A 27,538-nucleotide genomic window follows, 5' to 3' on the forward strand; every position below is an offset into this window, starting at 1 on the left:
TTTTTGGTCACCTTTGCTGATTTTCCAGGTGAATATAGGTCAAAGTTCAAAGTCGTTCTGATTTGCAATTCTCTTCTTAGAGATTCAGAGCAGACTTTCACATGGTTATTAGTACTCTGCAATTCTTTTGTGAACTATTTGTTCATATAATTTGACCACTTTAGGTGGAGAATGGCTCTGTCTCAATTTTTAGTATAGATTAAGTATCCAAATCTTTATCTAAAACATTTGACAAAATTTTTTTTGTCATTTTTATAGTAGCTCTAATAAAAAAAGGCTTTCCGTTTCATGTAATTCAAATTAGCTATTTAATCTTTTCTGATGATCTCTATCCCTTCTTTGCTTAATAATTCTCCCCCTAGCCATAAATGTGAAACTCATGGGATATGGTTCTTTACAATTTTATTTATACTGTGACCTTTCACCTTTAGGTTGCATATGCATTTTAAGTTTGTTTTGATATGTGATGTAAGATGTAGGATTAAACCTAATTTCTGACAAGCTGCTTTCCAATTTTCCTAGCAGTTCTTGTCAAAAAGGGAGTTCTTCCCAAAATAACTTATGTTTTTAGATTTATGGAACACTGGGTTATTGAGTTCAGTTGTTTCTGATTCTTCCTTATTTATATTTTTTCAATTATCTACTTTTTTCATTAAAAAATACAGTATCAAGTAGTTATGACAATTATTGCTTCAAAATATGAGGTCTGAGAGCACTCTTCCTTTTTTATTTCTGCTTTTTTCATTGTGAGAGTCTAGACATCTTCCTTCCAAATGACCTGTTATTTTGCATTGCTTTATAAAGTAACCTCTTGGTAGTTTATATATTTAGTGTTATGTCTATCAAATCAAATTAAGTACTATTTCTTTTTGCATTATATCCCCTACTTGGCTGTCAAACTGATCTTTATAAAACACACAGCTGAGACTGGGTTACTCCCTTATTCAACAAACTCTAGTGAACCCCTCCCCTCCCATTACCTCCAAAATCAAATATGAAACCTACTTGGTTTTTAAAGGCCTTCATAAGATAGCCCTTGCCTACCTTTTTGTCTTCTTAAAACTTATTCCTCCTCATGTACTCTAGTGACACTGCCCTCCCTGTTGTTCTTCCCACATGGCACCACATCTCCGGACTCTATAGCTTTTCTGTCCTCCACTGTCCCCCAAGGATGAAACACTCTCCCTTCTCATCACCTACTGGCTTCCCTGGCTTCATCCACGTCCTAGTTTCTGAAAGAATCTTTCCTCGTTTTGCTTAATCTTAATACCTCCTCTCTGAGACTGCCTCCAATTTATCCTGAATAGATCTTGTTTGTACATAGCTTTATGTTGTCTCCCCCATTAGCCTGAGACATTTTTTTAATCTTCTTTTATAGCCCTAACTCTTAACAGTGCCTAACACATAGTAGGAGCTTAATAAATCTTTTTGACTTAACTTGTTGACTTCAAATTAAATTATCAGCAAATTGAGGGATTTTTATATTTGCTTTGCCAATGTTTATGCTTTTAATTTGTCTCTCATCTTATTGCAATTACTAGCATTTTTAGAATTATACCAAATAACAATGGGGGCAGGGAGAATCCTTGCTTTATAGTTATATTTACTAGGAAAAGCTTTTGGCTTTTCCCCACTGAAAATAATTCTAGATACGTAAATTCTAGATACACACATATAATATACACAGTCTTTTTATATTAAAAAAATTGGCTCTTCTATAATTATGCTAAAGATCTGTTTCTTCTTAATAAAAATTAATGTTGAGTTTTTCCAGTGGCTTTTTCTGCATCTATTGATGTAATCATAAGGTTTGGAGTGTTTTTTTTATTTTTTAATGATTATCTTATTGTATTCCTAATGTTGAACTATCCTTATCTCCCATACATAAATCCTTATTGGTCTAAAAAAATATATATATAGGATATATATGTATATATATACATATTTTATATATTCATCCAGTCTTTATACAAAGATTTTATTTAAAAGTTTTAGATTAATATCCTTTGTTGATACCGGTCTACAGTTCTCTCTTTTTTTGCTTTATCCTTGTTTGCTATCAGACTATATTCACCTCATGAAAGGACTTTGATAGGATGCTTTCTTATTTTTTTGAGAATTTGTGTAGCAATAGTATTAACTGGACTTTAAATATTTGATACAACTGATCTATCAATCCATCTGGAACAGATTATCTTTTCCTTTGGTAGTTCCTTTATGGTTTGTTCAATTTAATTTTCTAAAACTGGATTAAGTATTTTACATACCAATAAAATAACAGGCCTAGTCTCTCTCTAGTCCCTAAATTTCTGTAAGCACTCGTCTAATTTCTGTTAGCACACTGATTACATGTAGTAAGGTTTTGACAATTCCTTTTATTTCTTATCTGTTGTGATTTTACCTTGTTCTTTTTTTTTTTAATTAGGAAGAGTGGTAACTTGATTTTCCTTCCTTTTCTTTTTGATCAGGCTTACTGATTTTGTTAATGTTTTTAAAGAACCAACTTTTAGCTTTATCATTTCTATGGTCTTTTTATTTTCCATTTTTTAAATTAATTTTTCTTTTTTATGTTTTATTTATCTTCTTTTTAATTTATGGAATAAAACAAGCATTTCCATAACACAGTATAATAAAAAAAAGATGACTGCATATGAAACTGCAAATCTATTATGTACAACTTGCTATTCCTTTTAAATATTTAATAAAGTTATCATGTAAATTTCTTTTTTTCCTTTTTTCCCCTTCTCCTCCCTCTCTCACCTTCCACCCTAGAGATAGATGTCCCCATAAATTTCCAAGACTTCTTCTTAGATACTGATTTTGAGTTTCTCTGCTTATTTTCTAGATTTTAAATTTGTATACTTGATTCATTAATTTCTTTTCTACTTTATTAATGCATGTTTTCAAAGACATAATTTTTCTTCTGAGGACTGTTTCAGCTGTATCCCAGAAATTCTGGAACATTTTTTCCATCATTATAATGCTCTAGTTATTAATTTTTTTCTATATTTTGTTCTTTTACTCACACATTACTCAGGATGTTGTTATTAAGTTGCCATTTAGGTTTGTATCTAGTGCTTGTCTTCCTTGAATTAATTCCTTTTTTATTATGTTATGGTCTATAAAGGATATGTTTATTATCTTATAAATGGTATTTAGGCAGCTAGGTGGTATGATGTTTATTAAAGTACTGGATCTGAAGTCAGGAAGATCTGAGTTTAAAATCTAACTTTAGACAGTAGCTATATGACCCTGTGCAAGTAATTTGTCTGCCTCAATTTCCTCATTAGTAAAATGGAGATAATTATAGCACCTACCTCCCAGGGTAACTGTAAGGATAAAATGTGATATCTGTAAAGTGTATTCTATGCCTTAAAGTGCTGTATAAATGTAGCTATCATATAAATGTTAGCTATTAATATTTTTTAAGCATTTATTTATACAATTTCCCCATGCCCTCATAGGCTCAAACATTTAGAGCTGGACAGAGGTCTAAAACATGTTCTGTTTTTGTAACGGTGTCATGTAGTACTGAGAAATAGGCTTATTCTCTACTGTTGCCATTCACAAGACGCTATAGCACATAGTAAATGCTTAATAATGCTCTATCATTTTTTCAGCTCTTAATTGTCCAAAAATTTGTTCAGCTCTATAGCTACCTTATTTGGTGCAGCTTTTTAGATCTATTGATTTCTGAGAAACATTAAGGTTTGCTACAATTATTGTGTAATTATCTCTTTTTTTCCAATACAGTTAGCTTTAACCGTTTGTATGAATTTAGATGCTATGCCATTTGTTGCACATATTAGTTCCTTTTATGTACATCTTGCTATTCCTTTTAAATATAAGTATTGGAGGGGTTTTTTTGGAATTAGTAAATTTTGTTCTCGCCACTCATCATTTTGTATGCACCTTTATATTTTATAATATTCTTCCGGTGCTATCATATTTTACAAGTCATGAAACTCTATAGGCTCTGAAAACTGAAATTAAAAAGCATGCACAGAGCAAGGGAATCTCAAGAATAAGTAGCTTCAACACATTACAAGTATGAGATTATGAATATTTCCACATATTTGTCATGTTTTACATATACTATCTTATTTGATGTTCATGATGTGCTAAAACAAAGAAGACCCCCTTTGCACACTTGAAGAATGCCCCAAGGGAATGTATGGAAGGGTGATAAGAACTACATAGGATGGGCAGTTGTAGATGGGTTGCAATCTGCAGAAGTAGAAGGAATATACCCACATCAATGGTATAATAGAAGCATATTTGAATTTTTTCAATAGTACTGAGTTACCAATACCAATTTTAATTTTTCTAAACTACATAAAGATGAATGTTTAGCTGTAATTGTTTGAAAATAGAAAAGATATATAAACACCTTCATTTAATTTTGTATAGACTGCTTAAGAAACAAAAGTTTAAGGTCCTGCCCTCCTTTATACTACCATCTTATTATATCTTTCTAAGGAAACCAAAGTCTTATGGATCATAAAATCATAGACTTAGAGTTGAAAAAGTGCTTCAAGGTCACATAGTCTAAGACCCTCATTTTAACAATAAATAAACTGAGGTCAAATGAGGTTGTGACTTGCCCAAGGACTCATAGACAATGTCAGAGATAGGACCTGACTGCAGGTCCTTTGACTCCAAAGTCAATCCTTCTTCTATATTACCAACTTCCCTTTTGGCCTTAAGTATATCCAATCCCCAAAGTCGGTTGACCAATGTTACAAAGTTTGTAAATATCTCAAAATTCTTATGAATTATGATACATAGAAGTAATATAATTGATGGTAACCTTTAAAATATATAGCTTAAATTTAAATTCTATCTTAAAATTCTAAATGTGGGAGGTCATGTAAATATGGCTACATGCCTACATGTAGATGTATATTTATTTGTGAATAATTGTATGCACACATGTACCAAAATGTAATTATTTAAGCATGTTATTATAACTGTCAGTGTATATATCTGTACTGTATTCATCTCTAAGTACTGGTATGTTGGCGTTCATTTTTGTTTTAGGGCTATGTTTGGGGGATTTAGAAATATAACACTGTATAAAAAATATGGTGTATTAGGTTATATCAGAACACTGCAGAATATGTATATGTTTCCGTGTGTGTAGTATATAAAGGTATAAAAATGCCTGAGTCAATGATATATCAGCTATATACTGTCCTTAGACCAATATAAATGCTATATGTTACAGGCAGACAAAAAAAATCACAGGAGACAAGCTGTATCTAGAAGGAAGGCATCCTTAAAAAGAAGCCTTCAAGAAACGCAAATAATAATGCTTTGATATGAAATTACGATTTCCTTACCATTGCTGCCTTCAGTGAGACTGAATCCAGGCTGGGCAAGTTAGCTAAGGGACCCTAAAAAAGAGCAAGCAAAGACAGTATGTAAGGCAGTATGGTATAGTGGATAAAGAAATAATGGTCTGAAATCCAGGAGGACCTGGGTTCAAGTCCTACCTGTGACACATAATAGATGTTTGATTCTGGGAAAATCATTTAACTTCCTGGTGATCAAGGGAACTCTATAAGACTGTAAATTGAAGAGAAGCTGAAGAGAAGTTCCCATGCATTGCTTTGGGAAGTTTTTCACAAGGAGTTTCTCACGTTAATGAAATCACAGGTCTTATTAAAAACAAAAACAAATATGTGTGTGTGTGTGTCATGTAAAACTTCACCATTTGCAGACTGGTCTCCACTTTCAAATGTCCAGGAAGATTACTCTGTCTAGGCTTAAATGATTAGAAGCATTACAAATAATAGATTTTTCCATATCATCTCCATTTACTCAAAGATCTGCAATGGCTCCCAATTGCCCCTAAAATAAACTACAAGTTACTCAGCCCAATCTTAAAAGCCCTCCTACCTACCTCGCCAGTCTGATTTCATATTACTTCCTTTCCTGCACTCTTTGTTTCATCAAACTGGCCTGGTAACTGGTCCTGTACTCAGTATTCCTTCTCTTTCCTCCCATGCATAAGTACAAGTGGCTCCCAAAATCTAGAATGTATTACTTCCTTAGCTCCTTGACACATGTACCTTATAGTTTTAGACCACGGCTGGGATCTGGGGCGAGTAGGTTGGGCTTTATTCAGGAAGCAGGCCATCTACAATGCCCCATGTTCAAAGAATATAATTTTGAACTTAGGGAATTTAGACACCTTTTGTATGGAGCAGGGGTTCTTAACATAGGGTCCACAGACAGATTTCAGAAGGTCTATAAACTTGGATGAGAAACAAATTACATTTCTGATTTCACTAACCTCTAACTGAAATTTAGCATTTCTGTCACTCATGAAAGTGGGCAACAAGCCACAATACTGGTGATTGTCAACAACAGAAATCACAGGTGTTTTCATATCACTTCACAATTGTAAATGTTGTGAAATATCATTTATGTTCATCGCTACTTCAAAATTATTGTAGTTATTAGACCTGATGGTGGATCACAGGTAATTGTAGTCTCCTATCTACAGACTGTATTTCAAAATAACTGGTTTTTTTATCCCTTTGTATTTTATTTTGTGCATTTAAAAATGCTTCTCAAAAGGGCTCCACAGGCATCACCAGGCTGCCAAAGGGGTCCATGACACAAAAAAAGTTAAGAATCCCTGAAATAGAATGTGAGTTATAACTCCTGGAATTTATTTGAATTCAACATTAAATATGGCAAAACTATAAAATGAGAAAGAAGAAATAGCATATTTTAAGCAAAGGCTTGTTAGGTGCCAGAAACACAATTCCATTTATACATGCATATTTTGATCTTTCAAATTCCTGCATTCATTTTGTATTTTTGGTAATTATTAAAGCAAGTCATATGTTAGTAAGCATAATTTATATTACAGAAATGCTTTATCTATTTAATTAATATCTTAGAATAACTATATTTAATCAGCTAAACTATCTGTTACAGGACAAATAATCTACCTCCCATGAGTTACATTTAATTATATAAATGTTATCTGTCATAAAATGCCACTTGTTTAAAATAATGAAAAATTGATTTAAATGAATAATTCAAGGGAACAAAGAATTTGAAGAAACTATTCAGAAACAAAGCATTTAGGTACATTTGTTTAAACTGTAACTCAAGACTGTTACAAATATAACTCATTTAATTCAATAGGTATGTTCCTAAAAAGTTGCAATTAAAATATGTTTTGTAAATCATTATCATTTTCCTATTTACATTATTTTGGAGTTGTTTTTATTTCTGATTTTCAATTATTGTAGCTTTACTAAATTAGGTTTATTAAATTTTTATGTTCCCAACCTCTGTCAAGAAGTTAATGATTTGTAAATGAATAATAAAATGCACTAGGGGAAATCCTATTTAAAGAAACCCTGAACTAGGACCTTTAGTAAAATAACAATCATTTTAAATTTGTCAATCATTAAATCATAAGCCAAAAAATATTTACTGAGTACTATGTTTTCAGCACCAGGGTAGACAGGAAAAGTTACTAAGACATGGCCCCATCTACAAAGCCCTTATATTCTTGCTGAGTAGAAAATAACAAGCCTAAAGCAAAGTGAACAATGTACAGCAATATGTAATTAAATGCTAAATTGCACCATACAGATTATAAGTGATATGAGTTCAGAGAATGAGGATCATAGAATCACAGAATTAAAGCTGAAAAAGACTTTAGAGTTCATTGATTCAACCCCCTAATTTCAAGGGTGAGAAGGGAAGTCACCTGCCCAACAACAGACAGGAAGTAAGTAGCAGAACTGGGAATCTGAATCCAGGGCCTGTCTCTAAAGAGTGCTCTTTCACTGAAACATCCTATATGAGACTAGCAAAGAGTCTACGTTAAAAGCTTTCTGCATCTAAAATAAAAAACTAGATCCTCACAGAATTAATCTGTTTGTGCTCTACTGCTGCACATCCATTTTTAAGAAAAGATTAGAAATTTTTGCATACTCTATGAAAAACTGAAGAAAAGCTCATATTTATCACCAGAAAGAGAGTATACAAAAAACAAAACAGATGTAAGGATCAATAAAGCTAAGAAAAAAAGTGTTTCATAACGCCACAAAATTCAGAATTCACAAGACCTTCAAATCTCCCAGTGCAGGTGATGTTAATCATGTATTTTAAAGACTTAAATAATGCAAATTTCAACAAACTTTACTTGATTTGTAAACTTAATATAGTCTTAAAAACTTTTCTGGAAAAAACAAAATTTTATATAACAAATTCTATTTTTTTATTCATTTGCATTACAGAATTGTTTCTATAGGAAAAAAAATCCAATGGAAAGGATGCAAACTTTTGGTGAGGAAGATGTTAATATCATGCAACAAGTCTAACATATAGTAGATATTCTATATAATTCTTATGAATTGGCTGACTCACTTTTTTTCTTATAGTTTATGTCACTAGTTAATTGAGTCAGATGAAGTCCTATACTAAATAAAAATCAAACCCATTAGATTATGAGTCTGAGGGATACAGAGGTTATACATTATTCTTGTTTCCAGGTACTCAGGCAGGGTGTATTGACAACAGCAACAACAACTGCTGCTGCTGCTGTTGACATCTGTGTGACGCATTACAGTTTGAAAAGCACTTTATAGACACAATTTACTGTTGCCTCACAAGAACTTTTGAATTAGGTTACAGGGATATTATAAGATCTATTTTATAGATGAGGAAATTAAGTTCATATAGATTAAATGGCCCATGATCATAGAGTCGGTAATTGGCAGAGGTGGAATTTCCACCCAGGTGTCTTCAAGCACAGACTTCTATTCACTCTGATATACTGCTTAGGTCCTCTTTCTTTCTCCCTCTACACTATATGCTTTGTTCGCCTCATCAGTTCCAAAGGATTCAGTTATGATTTCTATGTAGATAATTCGAAGATTTAGATATTAATATAGATCTCTCCTGAGCTCTCATCTTAGTGATTCTTGTTTATCTCAAATTGGCTTTTTTACAGGCAAACGCAAACTCAACATGTCCAATACAGACCTCATAGTCTTTCCCTAAATCATTCCCTTTCCCCAACTTCCCTATTATTGCTCAGGGCATGACTATCCTTCTAGTCAACCATCTCACAACCTTTGTGTCATATTCTTCTACTCTCTTACAAACTCCACTTACCCAATCTGTTTCTGTATTGTCTGTTTTTCCTTCCCAACATCTCTCTTTGAAGGCCCCTTTTCTCCACTCACACAGTTAAACCCTGTTGGAGGGCCTCATCATGTCATGGCTGGACTATTGCAATAACCTCCTGTCCAGTCAATTCTCTACTCAGGTGTCAAAATCCTCATCTTCCTAATGTGCAAGTCTGACCATGCTTCCCTCCCGCAACACCCTCCACTCCCCTCCCCTTTCTCAACCCACTCAATAAACTCAAGCAGCTCCCTATTACCTCCTCATACAAATATAAATCCTTTGTTTGGCATTTTAAAGCCCTTTATAATGGAGTCCCCTCTTACCTTTTACTTTTACTTACTGCTTCCCACATGTGAATTGCAAAGGTCATACAACTAGCAGTAAGCTGGAGATCCAAGTCTAGAATCCAGATCTTCTAACCCCTATTCCAATTCTTTATCTACTCTACTACACTTTAATTCTTCTTTGCTTCCAGATTTTTAAACAAGAAATTTCTAGAGTATGATAGAGAAATTCCAGCTGACTATCTTATTACCAGACCCATTTCATGGGGACACTACAGGGTACAGAGCAAATTGCATTTAATGTATCCAAGCCTTATTTTCTACATCTCTAAAATGAAAGAATAAAAAATCTCTACAATTATGAGACTCAGTGACCCACTGCCTTCAACAAAATACGTGGCTGTTTAACAACTATGTTCTTACCTGTTCTGGTTTATGTTGCTGCACAGTGTTGTAGATATAACTCAAACCTGCTCTGGTTAATACATAAGATGCCTGCTCATTTATAAGTGTATCTAAATGTGCTTCAATCTGAAATAGAATAAAGAAGACATTATTTTAAAGGAGAAAGGGGTTTGATGGTACTTTTCTCGACTGTGATTCAATCCCCAGTTGTCACTGATGTGTCTACAGGATGAAAACAGGCAAAAGAAAAGTCAGTTGATTCGTCCAGTACAGACAGAAATATTCTTACACTGAAAGGTGGTGGAAATTTGTGTGCCAGAGGAAGGTCTTGGCTGGGCACTCTGCAGAGATGATCACCTTGTTGGATTTCTCCAAGTGGATGTTCTTTGACCTCTCAAACTCAACAAAGGATTGTTCATGCTACTTGTGGACAGCTCGTGTTTCCCATATGAACCAATATTTCTTCATAAAACCTGTCCCTTCTCATAATTTCTCTACTCCAATTGATGGAACTACAATCCTAATCACCCAGGCATTATCTTTAGCATTATCTGACTCCTTTCCCCCTCCTCAAATGTTACAGACAAATAATTATCAATTGCTTCCAACCCTAGATCTCTCCCATATGTCTCCTCCCTTCTATTTCCAGTACAACTACCTTGGTTTAGGCTCTCATCACTGGTGGCCCAGAATACTGTAACAATCTCCTAAATGATCTTCATGTCTACCATCTCTTCCATCTTCAATTGATCCTTTACTCTGAGGAAACTTCTTAAGGCATGGTTCTGACAACATCACTCCTCTGCTAAAAAATACTTGCAGCTTCTGACTGCCTCCTGAATGATAAATTCTTTATTTTAGCATTCAAAGCCTTTCAATATCTAGTTCTAATTTACCTTTACAGACTTATCTCACACTACTTTTGTCACATACTCTATATTTCAGCTAAACAAGATGACTCACTATCCTTATCCTCATTTTTTCCTTTTAATGTCTTTTATGATGCCTTGTTACATGACTGGAATGGACTTTTCAGTGTATCTGACTACTGAATTCCTCCTTTCCCTCAAGGTACAACTTAAACATCACCATTTAAAAAAGCTTTTGTTAGCCTTCCTAGTTAAATTCTGATAGAAGCTATGAGCTGAAAGTGAGAATGTTCCTTTGTGAAATCCCTCCTAGCAGGGTGATGATACTTTCCTTTGTACTTATCCCATTTTGTATTGTATGGAAGCTATTTGTATATGAGTTTTATTCCCCCATTAAACTGGAAAAGCTTTTTGAGGGAGTTGTGAGTCTTATTCCATCTTTGTTCTCATAGAGCCTTCCTTGCACCCAATAGTACTTAATAATTTTTGGCTGAATTCCTGTTGAAGGAAGGAAAATAAATTAATGAAATGATAAAGGACCAAAGGTTATATTGGACAATGGCTATGTCTAGATATGAGGAACAGGCTATTTGTCCTTCTCTTTTAAAAGCAGGCAATAGCCTGTGGTGGTTAGAGTTGGACTCTTTCTTGCTAGTTAAGATAAAGCAAACAAAGAAAAATAAAATACAAAGATCAGCTGAAGGAACTAGAGGTATTTAACTCTTGACAAAAGAAACCTTAGGATAGAGCATAATAGCAGTATTTAAATATGCAAAGGGATGTCATGTGGAAGAAGAGTTCAGCCTCTTCAGAACTAGGATCAGTGCGTAGAAATGACAAGAACAAATTCAGACGTGATATAAGCTTTCTAATAGAAAATTTCAACAAAGGAAAGGGATGTATCAAAAGTATGCCTAGATAGAAGCTAGATGGTCACTTCTCACATGATTCTGTGCATCAGACAGGAGAGTGGATTGGGCGATCTCTAATGTCCCTTTCAATTCTAAGCTGTCATGAGTTTATGATCAAACCACAAACAACATATGTCTGATGTTAGAGTACATCAGAGTAAGATGTTTGAGAAAGAATAAAAGCAAGAGCATCCTTTACTAAATCTATATTTTAAAATCTGGCATTCATGTTTGGATATACCTGTCTTATTTGAAGATTTCTACTCATATTAGTACATATACACATAAAGTGCCTTAATGGTTAAAAAAAATTAAACAAAAATGAAATTTAAAAGAAAATTAACAGTGAAAAATGTTAAGGACTATCAAATCTAAAAGGATAAAATACTTAAAAGTAATCAAGAAAAAACAAAATAAACTCTAATTAATTCTTACCCCTTAAATCATTTAAATATGTATGACAATTTATGGCATTGTCAACTCTTTAAAAATGTATTAACTACCATCAAAAAATCACTATTTCTAATTAACGCTTTTATAACAGTACATTTTATGATTTCATTTACTTTAAGCACCATAGAGAAGCTTAAGTGATAACCATTTGGTTTGTAGAACTAGTGTGAACGGTATAATAATTTCTAATGTTTTGCCTAACACTAGTTGACACTTAGATAAAAATATATCTGCTCTCTCTAACACCTCCTGTACTAGCTCCAGATTTTAAGAAGTATATCACATTATTTACAGTTTGAGAATGAAATCTACATACTGATTACCTCTGTGCAATCAGAGAAGTTCTGTTCCATCTTCCATAGTAATATTCTGATCAAATGTAGAAAATACTTTTTTAATCCACTCTATGCTTGTGTCAGACACAAGGTTTATTAGCTTGAAAGTATGTAAAAACCCTTAACTGGGAGAAAAAAATTCCATTACACTAAGAAGTAATGTTAACATTAACTTTACCTGAAATTGCAGCATTTCTAGGCGTTTATCGGTAAATTCAAAGAGTGCTAGTGTTGTCTTCATCATATACAAGGAGTTGACCATAAAAGTAGCCATGTCAGCTGTGCCTAAATTACTTGCAGACACAGTACACATTTGAAGTAAAGGATCCAAAACACATGATAAAACCTAAAAATTGAAAAGGAAATATAATTTGTACATTATTTAGTTCACAAGCAAGTTTCTATGCTCCTAGGTTGTGGAAATACAGGGACAGTACTTCGGTATCAATAAGCAGAAGAAAGAAGGCAGATTATATAAATTTGCAAGGAAAACTTCCAAAGGCATGATCTATAAAGCTTAATATTTTTAAAAGTTAAATAGCTGCATGGTTATTGAACAAACTTACCTTTTTAATGATGATAAATTGACTTATTTTAAAGAAAACCAAGTGAGAGAAAGGGCTGTTAAAAAGTTTTTATTATATACATGCCATTAGATCTTAAATAGAACATATAATGGAAGTGCAAAATTAAAAAATAAAAAAGATTGGCAACACACCTGCACAAAATCTGCTTGACGAGCATCTAATGGCACAACTGAAGAGTCGTGAGATGCCAAAACTTCACGCAGCAATGCAAGTGTCTGGCTTAGTGCAGAGCTTGGTCCAAGATCGGGTGGTGGGAGTTCAACCTGGAATATAAATCGCTCATCATTATTTATATTTACTCAGTAAATGTTAATGAACAAAAAAAAAATGTTAGTTCATGATAAAAATGCACAAAGATCTGATATCTTAACATCAATTTTATTATTTATCCAAAATTTTACCAAACCTATATATTTTGGTCTGAAATTTCCAACAGTTAAAATGCCAACTTTTAGATATCTTTCTTTTATAGGTTACCATGGTGAAAAAAGTTTCATTATCAGCCAGCCTACTGGTGATATGCCTTTCCATGGTTGGTTAGACTTGTGCTCAGAAAATAGGCTTAGTCTATTCATAAGGCCATATAACCATCATGGAACTCTGAAGGAGAAAGGAGTAAAGGAAGTCATTAAAGGACATTAAACAATGTCCTGTTCCAGAAAGAGAAGATGGACTGGTGACATGGCAAGAGTGAGGAATGACAGATGGAAGACACTAGTGTTCTACTGGTAGCTTTGTGATGTCACGAGAAATTGAGGAAGGCCTCCACCATTTTTAGGTGGACCCCTTTGGTGAATTCTTGAGAGGAAGAAAGACAGACATGAAAGTCATATGGGATGGGCAAAAATGGATGAATTGCAATCTGCATCCCTGCAGGGAACTCCCAACTTGATGGGATCACTGATCTATTTGAGTCTTTGAGTACTATTAGATTGACACAGTAAAAATATTTTGAATTAAATTAAAAGCAATGACGATTTTTATTGCTTAGTATATTTGTTAAAGAATAAAAAAACACACTGAGTTCCAGAAAATAAAGATATGAAGACGAAAAACAATTTCTATGAACTGCAGACTAACATTTTATTTCTGTTTTAGTGGGAAATGAAATGGTATGCTCTTTTTTTCTTTCCGCACAAAACATAAGGAAACACACAGCAGGTCACCGGGTAGGTGGGAGAGCCAAGTGCAAAAGCCAATCAGTGCCTATCAAGCTAAGACATACTCCCATCCCCACTTTCTCCCAACACACACATTCACAGATTACAGGGTCTATGAGACTGATCCTAGAACATAAGACATGGGCTAGGAGTATACAATTAGATGTAAATGCAAACCATGTTCATCGTATATAGGCATTTGCTAGCTGGCAGGATGTGAGGATGTCCTAAGCCTTTTGTGGAGGAAATAAGAATATATTAAAAACATGAATATTAATTGTACAGTGTCATCAGTGTAACAGAATCCAGACCTTAGAACTAATTAAAATTGATGTCTTAGATGAGTCCATAGACTAGTTGACAACCTTGTTCCTGGTAGTGTAGGAGTACATATTTTAAAAGATTAGGCATATCAAGAACCCCCAAAAGAATCCAAGTTAATGCTGTAATTTGGGTATTAAAAAAGTGATACACAGGTGATCTCTACAAAGAAATTTATTCACAAGTAATGTTAGTCCCTGGCATGAGATGGTAGGCAGATTTAAAATATAGCTTTTATATGACAACGTATATACTAACATACACACACACACACACACACACACACACACACACACACACACACACACAGCTAGTCCTGGTTCTCCACTACTTTTGATAAATGAAAGCTTATCATCTAGATTAGTGCTGAGGAGGCTAGATGGGTAGGTAGTTAGTTATAATTTGTTATAACTACATAATTTCAGCAATTAAGACCAAAAATTCAGTCTGTAATTTTCATATCTTCTAAGTTACAAGATGTAAAATACTGGTACTTAGAAATAAAAAGCTCAGGGAATGTCTCCATTTCTCCATTTATGCCCAAATTTTCTGTTATTAACCAAAAGAGAACAATCATAGAAATTTTGTAGAGTGGTAGAAGAAAAGTAGAATGGAGTTTTATTTTATTACTTGACTTAAAATAAAAACATGTTAAAAGTCTTACCAGAGTAAAACATTGTGTAAATGATCTAGAAGATAATTACTACTTGAATGCAGCTCATCCAATAAACTGTCACGCTAAAGATTACTTCTATAGTTATATGCATTTATCATGTACCATTTTATATTACAGGTAACAGTATCTGCGTTTTCTCACTCTGTTATACAGTTTAATATTAGGACACAGTCTTTTCTAAACTCTTACTTTGCAACTGGTTCAGTGGATAGAGCTCTGGACCCACAGTCAAGAAGACCTAAATTCAAATCCAACCTCAGATACCTACTAACTCTATGATCCCAAGTTTCCTCGTTTGTAAAATGGGGTAATAATAGCACCTGCCTCCCAACAACTGTGGGATGATCAAATAAGATAATATTTGTAAAACATTAAAGGACTACATAAATGTTATTACTGTAACTGCAATATCATAGTGCTCTGTACAACATAGGATATTAATAAGTATTAGCTGAATTAATGAATGAGGAATCAGGGAGGTGGTATTGGAACTAGCTCTTTGATGCATGGCATAGTGGAATTCCCTTACTGGATCACTGCCTTGTTGTGGTAGAGGGGCTTACGTGGCTCAGTGAACCTATGAGCTATGCCATGGAGGGAGTTCTGACAGAAGATGATCCACTGGAGAAGGAAATGGCAAACCACTCCAGTATCTTTATGAAGAAAAACCCATTGACATTATTAAAATGATAAAAGATATGACATTGGAAGATGAATCTCTCAGGTCAGAAGGTGTTCAACCCATTAGTGGAGGAGAGAAGGGACTGGCACGCTATGGTCCATGTGCTATGGGTCAGGAAGAGTCAGACACAACTCAACAACTGAATAACAACATTAGTGTTAAGAGGCTTACACTCAGAACTCACTCTACACTGGCTCTGACACATTAGGGTAGAGACCCTTTACAATTCACTTTCCCATTCAGACACTTGGTTTTGACACCTGTAAAATAGGGATACTAATACTTTGAAAATCTACCTCACAGAGGCATTTTGAAGAAAGTGCTTTGTAAACCTTAAAATTCAATTCCAACAAGAAGGAAAGGAATGTGGATGACTAAAGAACTCAGCATGGATACACAGAAAACTCATCAACCAAATTAGTTGTTGTTGTTTTTTTGAGTTGGAGAGGGAAGATATATAGAAAAGAGAGGATATAGTGTGCTTTTAAGGACAATAATAATTATAATAAATAAACAACTTTCCCTGTTCTCCTACTATTACTTCCATGTGCATAGAGGCCAGCCTTTAGAAGTTTCCTACTCAGATGCATTATCATAGGGAGTAGGGTTACCTAGTGAATTTTTTTAAAGTTCTATTTATGCCTTTTGGCTTTACATTAGTCATTTCTAGATATACCTCTCCCCTCATGCTTCCTCTCAGTGATCCTACCATTGTAACAAAGGGAAAAAAATAGTTAAGCAAAACTAATATTATCAGTCAGCTTAACATCATATGGAACATTCCACATCTATAGCCCACCATTCCAACCAAAGAAGGGAATTACATTTTCTCCATCCCTTCTCTAGGGCAAAAGCTGGCCATTATAATAACACCAAGTTCAGTTTTGTTCTAATGTTCTGTTTATATAGTTGTATACATAAAACATATCATTTCCCTCGTTCTGCTTACTTCTCCCTAAATCACTTCATATAAATTGTCCCACATTTGAACATTCCATTGCACATTCCAATAGCATAATTTAACTGTTTTCCAACCAGTGGGCCCCTATTCTGTATCAAGTACTCTGCTGCCACAAAAATCAATGCTATGAATATGTGACTGAGACCTTAGAAGAGTTAAAGATGGTAAATAACAGAGTTTTCAAACCTCTATCTTAAAGTGGACCTATACTGGTTGTGTGTGTGTGTGTGTGTGTGTAGAAACAGCAACAAAGATGGCTTTCCAGGTTCCCCTTTCTGTATATGAAAAGCCCTATTTCCAATAAGTATGGATGAGTTTTCACTGCTTGTCCTTGCTTCTCCTTGTCTATGAGGCACTGGTAGGTGGGGAAAAAAGATGTTGTTCCTTTATACCCAGAGTTATATTTTAGCATCTCTGAATACTGTTATTGGTTGAAGAGAAAAAAGAAAGGAGAAAAGGAGAAGAGTCTGGCTCACCCATGGCTCATTTTGTAAATATATTGGGCCAGTTAACTCAACTTTCCTCAACCAGTCTAGAATCATAAAGTAAAAAGATTAACATTTACTTAGGGCTTTTTGCTCAGGACTTTGTACATTTGGGTGTCTTGAATCCATGAGATGGATGATCAGGTAATTACTGGGTCTTAACATAGAGCACTGCTATCAAATGGGGAATTTTGTATTTGTGTGAAAATTTTAATAAACACATGAAGTAGAAGAATATGCCTTACAAGAAGGAATCATATTTTTTGTCACAATTTTCATTTTTTAAAGGCTATTCTTTTTGGCACTTTTCCAACCCAATTAAAAAATCTGTATCAAAAGCACCTCTTCTGTTTTTCGCTAGTGAGATCTAGAATTGGTTGCCTGTAATAAAGTACATTTTCTTGATACTTAATAAGGCTAGCATTTTTAAGAGGAAGTAAAGTCATTTGCAAGAAATGGGAAAAAAAGATGCAGATAATTTGGAAAACAAGAATATCAAAATCTGAAGAAACAAAAAAAAAGTCGGTAAAGAATTTGAAACTAGTGTGGACATAAGCTAGGTATATGTTAGAAATGAAAATGTTACTGTAATCTATTATTTTTTCAAATTAAAGTAAAAACATCCTGCAAATGGGTTCAATTCAACTGAGAATAGCCTATTCACAGTATAATAATTCTCCTAATAAGCCACTTGCCTTTCATTTTATATATACTGCTCTATACTGTGATATTAATAAATACTGAATAATATTTACTTCAAATTGCTATCCCTTTTCACTGTATCTTTCTGCTTCATTCAATTAATGTACCATTTATTTGTTATGCTTTGTTCATTTCATTTCTATGTAAAAATATTTATGGATTGCACATTATATTCAAAACACTGTATCAGCTGCTATGGGGAAGACAAAGGTAAAAAGGACACTGACCCTGCCTTCCACAAACCTTACAAGCCAACGTGGCAAAGGAGAATGAGATAGGGGGTATAAGGAAGATACAGAGTGCTGTGACAGTTTAGGAGAGAGTAATTCTGGGGGACAAAAATCAGGAAAGTAGTATTTTATATTAGTCTGGCCAGATGGACAGGACCTTAAAAATCAGAGTTGATTAGGGGAAAGCAGAGTATATCTCAAAAGAGGTTACAGTTAGTTAATCATCTGGCTATGGGCATAGAGTACATGAAAGGGAATAGAGTAATATGAGAGCAGGTAGAAACCTAAGTTTATGTCAGGTTCGATGCAATGCAACAAACAATGAACACCTACTGTGTGGCTTTTGTGAAAGAGAGTTTCATCGCCCTCATGGAGCAACAGTGAGTTTAGAGAGATTGAAATGGACCTCAAGTACCAGGTTAAAGATAAAACTGAAAAGATTCTAGCTGGGATGTGATAAGTTCCCATCATATTTATCTAAAACATTTTTCTATTATCCTCATGGCTCCCAACCTGCTTTTCTTTTGTTTTGAGGGAGGAGGATAAAATGACATTTTACCAAGAAGCAAACTGGGTAAAAGTACTCAGTTTCCATATCATTAGCAAATCGCTACTCACCCATATTTCGCAATAGATTTGACAGGACTTATGTTTGCAGAATTAAAATCTTTTGGTTGGAATGATAATTAATAAACATTGTCTTTAGCCTCAATCTCATTATTTTTAATCTACTATCAATTAGTCTGAAATACAGATGCTTCAAAAAAATCTCATTTGGATATGCAAGTTTTATATTTGGGCTCTGTTTTTCCTTTTCTGGTATGGATTTTGTTTTACAATTTCACTCATTTAGAGGAGCATTTGCTTCTCAATGGGTGAAGTAAAATGGATAGGAGAAGCTGATCTACTCTATTCATTCTAAGAAAAAGACTATGGGCTAGTAAATCCACGCTTTAAATTTTGTATTTGAGCACAGACTTAGAAAACATCCATTAGGAAAAATGATTCAGGAGTTTAATTAAAGATGTTCCTTTTAGTTAACAATGGGATATAAGGTGCTTGAATATTCAGGAGCAAGTACTAGCTAGATGTACTCTTTCATGTACAGTTAATCCAATCATAACTTCAAATTTAGCAAAGTACAGATTTTGTAAACAAACCACAATAGACATTATATCATCTCATTTTAAGCCAGGCAATCTTTTACTAAATTTTCCCTTACTAAACAGTAAGAGTACATTTGTAATTTAACATTACTATTTACAGTAAAAGAGGCCCATTTAAAATTAACAGTGAATAGCCAGGAATGATTTTCTTAATCCTCTGGAATTTGGCAGCTGTGAGTAGCAACTAAACAAATTGAGAAGCACTTTAAATAAATTGCCGTTTAGATTCCAGGATCTGTTTTCAGTTCCAAACGAATAGTTTTTAAGCATTTCATATCATCTGTAACAGATGATTCTGCCCAGGGAAACGATTAATTAAAATTACATTCTATAGCCAAAATATTTTTCTGATTTTTTTAATAAAAATGTTCTAAATTAAAAAAGATGAGTGTATGACATTAAATTCACACACAAACAAAACTGAAATTTCACATTCAACTTTTTATTTAGTCATTTAATTATACACTAAAATAATACAAATAACAATATATACAAAATAATAAATTATATACTCAGATAATCTAAATAATAATCTAAATGGGTATTAGTCTTAATTAACAAATCAATATGAGGAGCTTACAACTAATGCACAGAAAACTGCCACAGACAGCGCTATGGAGCTAGGGAAGCCTTTATAAAGGTAAACAAGAAGAAAAAGAAATTTAAGAGAGAAGCACTAAAATTAGCAGCAGGAGGTGAATACAGAAGTAGCTAACATTTGGTTTGTGTACTTCTGGTATCTTTACAATTCTTTCCCTCCAGAAAGCCCAAAAACCTCTCCTGAGATCTCTCAATATAATAGGACTGAGGGGAAACACTTCTGAATACTGTTTTCAGGGATATAACACCACACAGTATTTTAAAAATAGAGATTCGAATGTTATTAAAAAAAACATTTTGTGGCCCAGTTTTTTCACTTGTAAAATGGTCAATGAATTCTAAACATATACTTCATAAAGTTAATGCATGGATTAATGAATACATGATCATTTTGTTTATAAATAGTAGAGATGGTAATAGTATATTACATTTGTTAAAACGCCAGCAACATTAAATATTACTCATCTTAGTAGTAAAGCTTATATACCCATAAACAAATCGACAAATAGGCTTTTATAAAAGAACATGTTAAGTTGGATATTTCTGAATAGGATAAAATCTTCAAATACCATATAGGTCTCTCCTATTAAACGCTTAAATTTACTATTTACTGTCTTTTTACTATCTGTCAACTATTAAAAACAGTTGAAGGATAGTTAGTCCTTCCTTTACTATGTTTGGAAATTATCCAAATGCCTGACTTTGGGCAAGGGCTTGTAAAGAATTATATTCCATTTGATTTAAGAGCAAAATAATAATTCTGAATTTATAGTACCACATTTTTGTAGCAGTTGCCTGATAAAATGCAAAAGACTGAACTTTACTGAAAAATTATATGAAAAGTTAAAGCTAAATGAAAGTCTTGATTCACTTAAGATTATTACCATATGTGAAAGGAAAAAGACATAAATGCCTGTTTTTCTTCCCTCCAAATTTAGTAGAGTGTTAAAATTAGCACAAGGTATGGTAAGTTTATGAGAAAACTTTAATAAAAGTAGGAAACACGTTATCCCTGCTTTTTCTTCCACATTAAAACAAATATATCCTTCATTCCTTTTTTTTGGTTTACCTTGCAGATTAGTCAGATGTCCCCATTATTTGAGAGGTAGGTCTACATAACACACAAAGGTAAAATTATGTTCAACAAATAGCAAAGGGTAGTAAGAATCATAGTTTTTAACCACCTAACATTAATTTAGCTACTGATAATCTAGATATGAGATCTTTGTCCACCGTCCACACAACAAATGGACACAGCACTGAAGGAACTGCACCATGTTAATCTTGGCATTTGCATTATAAGTGAAACTAGAAGGAAGCAGAGACTAAATGGAGAGATCACTCATAAATTCTCCTTGAAGAGGCTAAAGGAGCTGACTATGTGGCTTTTCTCATCTGTTCAGAAAGCAGCAAGAAACATTGTTTCATCATTTCCTGAGACATTTGGTCATCTGGTATTGCAGTGCTCATGATAAGTATTTGCAAAAAGACTATTAAAATAATTGTAGCTTATGCACTAACATCTGTTTCAAAGGAACAGGGGGGAAAATGATGGAAATGTAGAAAAAGGAATGAGAGGCCAAAGACTTATTGACTGCACAAACACTTTCCACCTACACATTATGAATATTTCCATTAAGACAAGAATTGTGGCACTATATATTGTGAAAATTGAATATCACAAAAAATTAAATGATATTCCAACAGAGAGGAAATGATGTAGGAGTCATTCCTGAATTAGCCAGCAGTCTGTGTAGACCCCTGACTTGGTAGAGGATCAAAATTAATACAAAGCTAGAAGAATGAAAATGGAGGAAAAAAAAAAGATTAAAACAACTCTGACCTGACCTAATAAAACAAGCTATTAATGCCAAAAATGAGACATGTACCAATTTTTTACAATTTCATGGAGAATTTAACTGAAGTAAATTAATAAATCCAAGACCTAAAGACATAAAAAGGCTTTTGTTAGCAAATACCTGACTTACTTGCTAAGTGGAGAGCTATGCCAGCCATCCCTGGCCAAAACCAGTTTATGATACATACTTGTAAAATCTTACAGAAAAGGAAGGTGGAAAGTTATGAACAATATTGTCTCCTAAAATGGAGAATAGTGACAAGCAAAACTTTTGGTTGAAATGTGGTAAGAGCCCCAAATAAATACTTATCTCAATAGCATTTAAGGACGAAAGTAGAAGGATGACAACAAATGGAAGATGGAAAAGATATGCAAAGATTTTATAACAAACTTGAAAAAACATCAAGAAGAGCAGAGTTATCACATTTGGACTCCAACATTAGTCTAAGATTTAGTGTTAAAAAGGACAAAGATGGGAAAAGAATGCATAGAGGAAATCTGTGTTAGAGGTGCTGGAATTGTGAGAGTATAGAAAGGTCAATTCTTGAGGCATCCAAAAATACTAAAAGGCATGGAAAACACATCTCAGACCTTAATATTTTTTTAAAAAGGCAGCCAAAAGAATATCAGTAATTACTAAATCATATGCTAATTTCCCATCTATATATAATTTTTATGAGAATAAGCTATATACACAAAGGATATATCTGATTAAGAGAACAGGTGAAATTTTACAAGCAATATTTGATAAGAGACCACATCTTATTTATCACAAAATTGGTTTAAAGATGTAATACCTCTGTGCCTTTTGTTGACTATAAAAAGGCATTTGATTCAGTAGAGCAAAATATCACTTTAAAAACTCTCCTTCAAAAAGATGTCTCCTATGAATACATCAAAATTAACTGAGATGCCTTCAAAGGTACTGCAACAGAGATAATTTTGTCTGATATTATATTAACTAAGTTATAAGACATGGAGACATACATATGCTCACCAAGGGTATCTGTCACTGTTACTGAGGAGATTCAAGAATGGATTCCATAATACGCAGGAACAACACCTACTAGAGTCCTGAAGTGTTGGCTGTGATAATTTCTCCTAAAGTCTTGCCATGAAGTTTGAGCCAAGTTTCCTTAAAAGGCTAGAAGGCTATCCTCAAGACTTGAATGGTGCAGGGGGCTAAGGCTTTAGTTACTGATTTGACTTTCCAGTTGCCAAAGTCAGTTCATGATTATACAGTGCCCCTCAGAGTTGGCAGATGTCCGACTTGGAAGTGACCTGACTTGGTAACCCAGTTGACCCACCTGACCCAACACACCCTGCTGACTAGACAAATTTACATACGGGACGGGGGGCATATCTGCATAAACCAATATTATAACCTTGATGAGCATCCTTTCCATGAAACTGTTAAACTTCTTTTAAAGTTTTAGATAAGACTATTAAGTGTCTCCTTTTGTTCTGATTCTGAGCATGAATCAGTGGACCAGTCTAAGCTAGACTTAGACTATGGGATTTATAGCTAGTGAGATCCTCCAGATGTTCCAGTTTGTGGTGTTCATTGTGTCCCAGAACACTTCTCAGATCTCTAGGTAAGATTCAAAACGTTCAAATGGCTGGCTTCAGACCATGCTTCATGTTGTATCTAGCCATCCAGGAACTACACAGTAAGAGCAGCTGATCATCTGCCTACCCCAATCCTTCTTTTCTTTACCAGGAACAGCATCACTGCAGCACTTACATCTCAAGAGATAATACATTACCACTTCGGTGTGTGAGCTGGCTCAGCTTCAGGACTCTGCTCTAGTACGAGTAAACCCTAGCATCCTCTAACCCTGAATCACCTCCCATCCAGTCATCATTCAGACACTAAGGACTACCTAGTGTAGGCATCACTTTCCATGTGTAGTAACAATGGTCAGATCAACACTACCACTGCTACTAGAAAGCACATAAAAATCTACTGCCTACATTTATAATCAGTCCCTGCAACTACATAGGCCAAAACACCTTTCTGTGGCTTCAACATGTGCTGTAATCCTCTATTTATAATGTCTTTTTAAAGGCAATAATCGATTCACTTTTGTATTTCTAGTTCATTTTTGTAGCCCCACCGGCACAAAGTACCTGGAACATAGGAGATACTTAGCAAATGCTTATTGATTGATTGATTGACTGAAAAGAGTTTGACCCAACCAACCACAAAGGAAAAACAAAATGAAGAACACCTATTGTTCAGTCTGTGACGTTCAAGTAAGATGGACAATCCTACAGAGTTTATCATGAATGAATGAATGAAAAAGCATTTATGCCAAGCACTGTGTTCAGAGCTAGACACAAATATAAATACAAAGATTCTCTCTGGCTTCAAGTAACCAATATTTTAATGAAAAGAGACAACAAACACAGGACAGCAGTGATCAGGAAAAAGCACTTTGGACTTGAAAGTTGCAGGCAGGTCAGGACATAGGAGAGGAGACTGTCAGGAATGAGGCTAAGTTGTTTCATCACATTTCTATCATTCAGAGGGCAATGGACAGATGCAAGGTGGTTGGAAAGACTGTGGAGGAGACAGAGAGTAAGGAGTGATGTGAAACATGATGGCTAGGTTATTTCTGAAACAGTGAGCCAGGAGAGGCAGAAAGTCATCAAATGGTGAGAAACTTTGGGAGCAGCTAGGGTAGAAGTTCTAGAAATGAAAGGGATAAAACCTCCAGAGCAGAGTCTCTGCTATGAGAGACAAGAGAGGCTGTGAGTTTGTAGAGGAACTGGTCAAAGAACAGAATCAATAGCCTTAAAAATGGCCAATGACTTTGGCCCAGAATTTAACAGAATAGGCTAGATGGCCTTTCAGAAACTGCAAATTCCTTTAATGACTCCAAATTTTTCCCTGAAACAGAGGCCCATCTTTTGAATACTAATATCCTTTCAGTGATGTTACACTGCTATAAGTCAAGGAACATTACAGTCTCTGAAGAACTGAAACTGAAAATCACCCAGAGGGCAATGGACCGGTGCATGGTGGATAGAAATAGGCTATAACATAAACAAGGAATTATGAAAAATTATTATAAAAATGTCATCAAATAAACATATAGGAGAAAAGGGAAATGGGCCATATATGTGGCAAAGGTGAAGAATAACCAATGATGGGCAGTCCATACACTATACTGATATCCTTGCAACATCAGGAGAAAGAGAGAAAAATGCCTCTAGCACATTCACTATACTTTCTCACAGGTATTTAAGGAAGAACACAGACCAGAATCACATAGAATGGGTCAAGCAAAGTTCTAAGGTTATAAATTGCATTATTGGAGGGAATAGTAACTTCACTGAGTTCACAGATGCATTTGTATGCCTAAGTTAAAAGTCCACTTAGGAATTTAAAGACAAAGAAAAGGCAAGGCATTTGCTTTTGATTCTGCAGCAACTGTGAGTCTGTGCATATATTTTGTTGCAAACTTTTCAATAGTACACTGCATCTAATTTTAGCCTCTACCTTTAAATATTTCATTTATAGCTATATTGGACCCAATTTTTTCTTTTATCGTCTAAAAGATGTCGGCCTTATAAATAAAAAGGATAGATGCCCAAGTATGAATGTTCAAAGGTAGACCAAGAACAAAAAAGAATGAAGAGTATTTCTGGTAAATTTTTTAGGAGAATTTTTAAAGCTTATCAAATATTTTTCCAAATTAGGGCTATCAGTGACTTTGGGAAAACATACATGGATGAGTTATTTTTAAAAAAGAATTAGTTACCATTTACATTGTACCAGTTCCCATTCATTTTTGACCATCCACCAAAAAGAGACACTAAATTTATATACATTATTTGTGACCGGAAATAACTTCTGGAACTGATCTTAAATCAATCTGCTAATCAATGAACATTTACATACCAGCCACTTTACTAGACCATAAGGACAAAAAGACAAAGATAAAACAGTCCTTGCCTTTAAGGACCTTCCATTTTTGCTGCAAAGACAATATATACACAATAGATATAATGTGACTTGGGGAGAGGTAGCAGTTGTGGGGAATCAAGAAGAGTTTCATGTAGAAGGTAGCCCTAGAACCAAGTCTCAAAGATGGTCAGAGGTAAAAGGGTGTGAATTTGAGGCATGGGAGACAGTCAGTACAATGGCACAGAGATGGAAAATGGATTGCCATATATGAGTGGCAACAAAAAGACAGTTCCACTTCACTTAATAAGACCCTTAAATGTCTCCTCCTGAGGATGAATCATTTGGGATGTTGATAACATGCCTGAACTCATTTCTTAATGATTAAAGAACTCCCACCCAGTCATACCCTCCTAGTCACAGTGATTTCAACCTTCCAGCTATTCTTATTCAAATGCTGCTCTGTCTCCTGCACTGAATATTCCCTTATTGTCATCTCCTCAACCACTCTATCCCACTCTAAAACATGCATTCTGCTATGCACTTTGGAATGTGTGCTCCACAGGTAACACACTTGCTTTCATCCTAACCTTTCTACCTTTTCACTACTTTAATCTTTCACTCACTGAAACCTGGCTCCCTCCTGATGACAAAGCTTCTCAGACCACCCTGTCCAGTTCTAGGGTACACTTTCACTCATAATCCTTGCCTTGTTGGTAATAATGATGAAGGAGTTGGAATACCCTTGCTTCCCATTCTACTTTCAGGCTCTTTCTGTACCATCATTACTCAGTAACTTCTTTCAATTTCAGACTTAGTCTGTTTTTAGCACTCCATGAAGATTTTGGTAATTGTTATCTATAGACCTCCAGGGCACTGGCATTCTTCCCTCAACAAATTCAGTGCTTGGCTCATGGTTTTTCTCTACTTCCCAACTCCATCAGTCACACAAGGATCATCAACACACATTCCTCTTCAAACACCTTAACTTCACAGTTCCTCAGCTAACTCATTTCCTATGACATATTCCTCTATTCTATCCCAGGAAAGAACTTGAGGTGACTATGTAGAACTGAACACATAAGTGATGATTATAAGTGCTCCACCTCCATGTCAGTAAACTCTGAAGTTCCCCTATCTTATCGCAATCTGTTTTCATTCCACCTCTCCTTCTGCCTGACAACCCCAAATCTCGTTCTTCATCCTCCTTGGGTCTTCCAGTCTCTCCACATCAAGGTTTTACCCACACCATCACACTGGCTATACTCTCCTCTCTTCCCCATACTGATCCCTTGGGGAATCAGTTCTATTCTGTACTGTACTTTTCTCTCTAGTCTCTTGCTCCTCTATCCTACTACCAATCTTGCTCTGAGACAAGTCTCAGACTTGGATAACTTCCACCTTCCTGCTTTCACTCTTACTTATGTGCTACTGAACAAATCTAGAGAAAATCATAAATCCATGTTGATGGGCCCACTACAAATTTGTATTATTACATAATTTCACATGGGTCCCACTGTCCAAGACAATCCTTTAGCCTATTCCTTATCAATTCATTAAACCATTCACCACAGCAGCCTTTCTAATCCTTTTCATTCCTCCTCAAATGTCCCAAGGCCCCTATTTCCCTACTCTTTCAGCTGAGAACTTTGCTTCAAGGAAAAAAAGTGAGGCCAGTCACCAAGAATTCACTTGGGCACCTAGATGACACAGTAGATAAAACACTGGAGTCAAGAAGATCTGAGTTCAGATGTGACCTCAGATACTTACTAGCTGTG

At 34.6% G+C, this 27,538-nt stretch overlaps 1 protein-coding gene across 1 annotated transcript in view; it reads right to left on the reverse strand.

Annotated features, from left to right (window-relative positions):
• The window catches only part of COG6 (component of oligomeric golgi complex 6), a 144,265-nt gene that overhangs the window by 22,642 nt on the left and 94,085 nt on the right, over positions 1-27,538 (reverse strand). The window contains exons 14-17 of the mRNA XM_020969969.2: positions 13,141-13,272; positions 12,601-12,768; positions 9,873-9,980; positions 5,343-5,396 (exon numbers count right to left, since the gene is read on the reverse strand). Coding sequence (XP_020825628.1) covers positions 5,343-5,396; positions 9,873-9,980; positions 12,601-12,768; positions 13,141-13,272 — 462 coding nt within the window. The remainder of the gene's footprint in view (positions 1-5,342; positions 5,397-9,872; positions 9,981-12,600; positions 12,769-13,140; positions 13,273-27,538) is intronic.

Source organism: Phascolarctos cinereus, unplaced genomic scaffold (genome assembly GCF_003287225.1).
Source record: "Phascolarctos cinereus isolate Bilbo 61053 unplaced genomic scaffold, phaCin_HiC Scaffold_726;HRSCAF=1367, whole genome shotgun sequence".
In the NCBI taxonomy this organism is placed as follows: Eukaryota; Metazoa; Chordata; class Mammalia; order Diprotodontia; family Phascolarctidae; genus Phascolarctos; species Phascolarctos cinereus.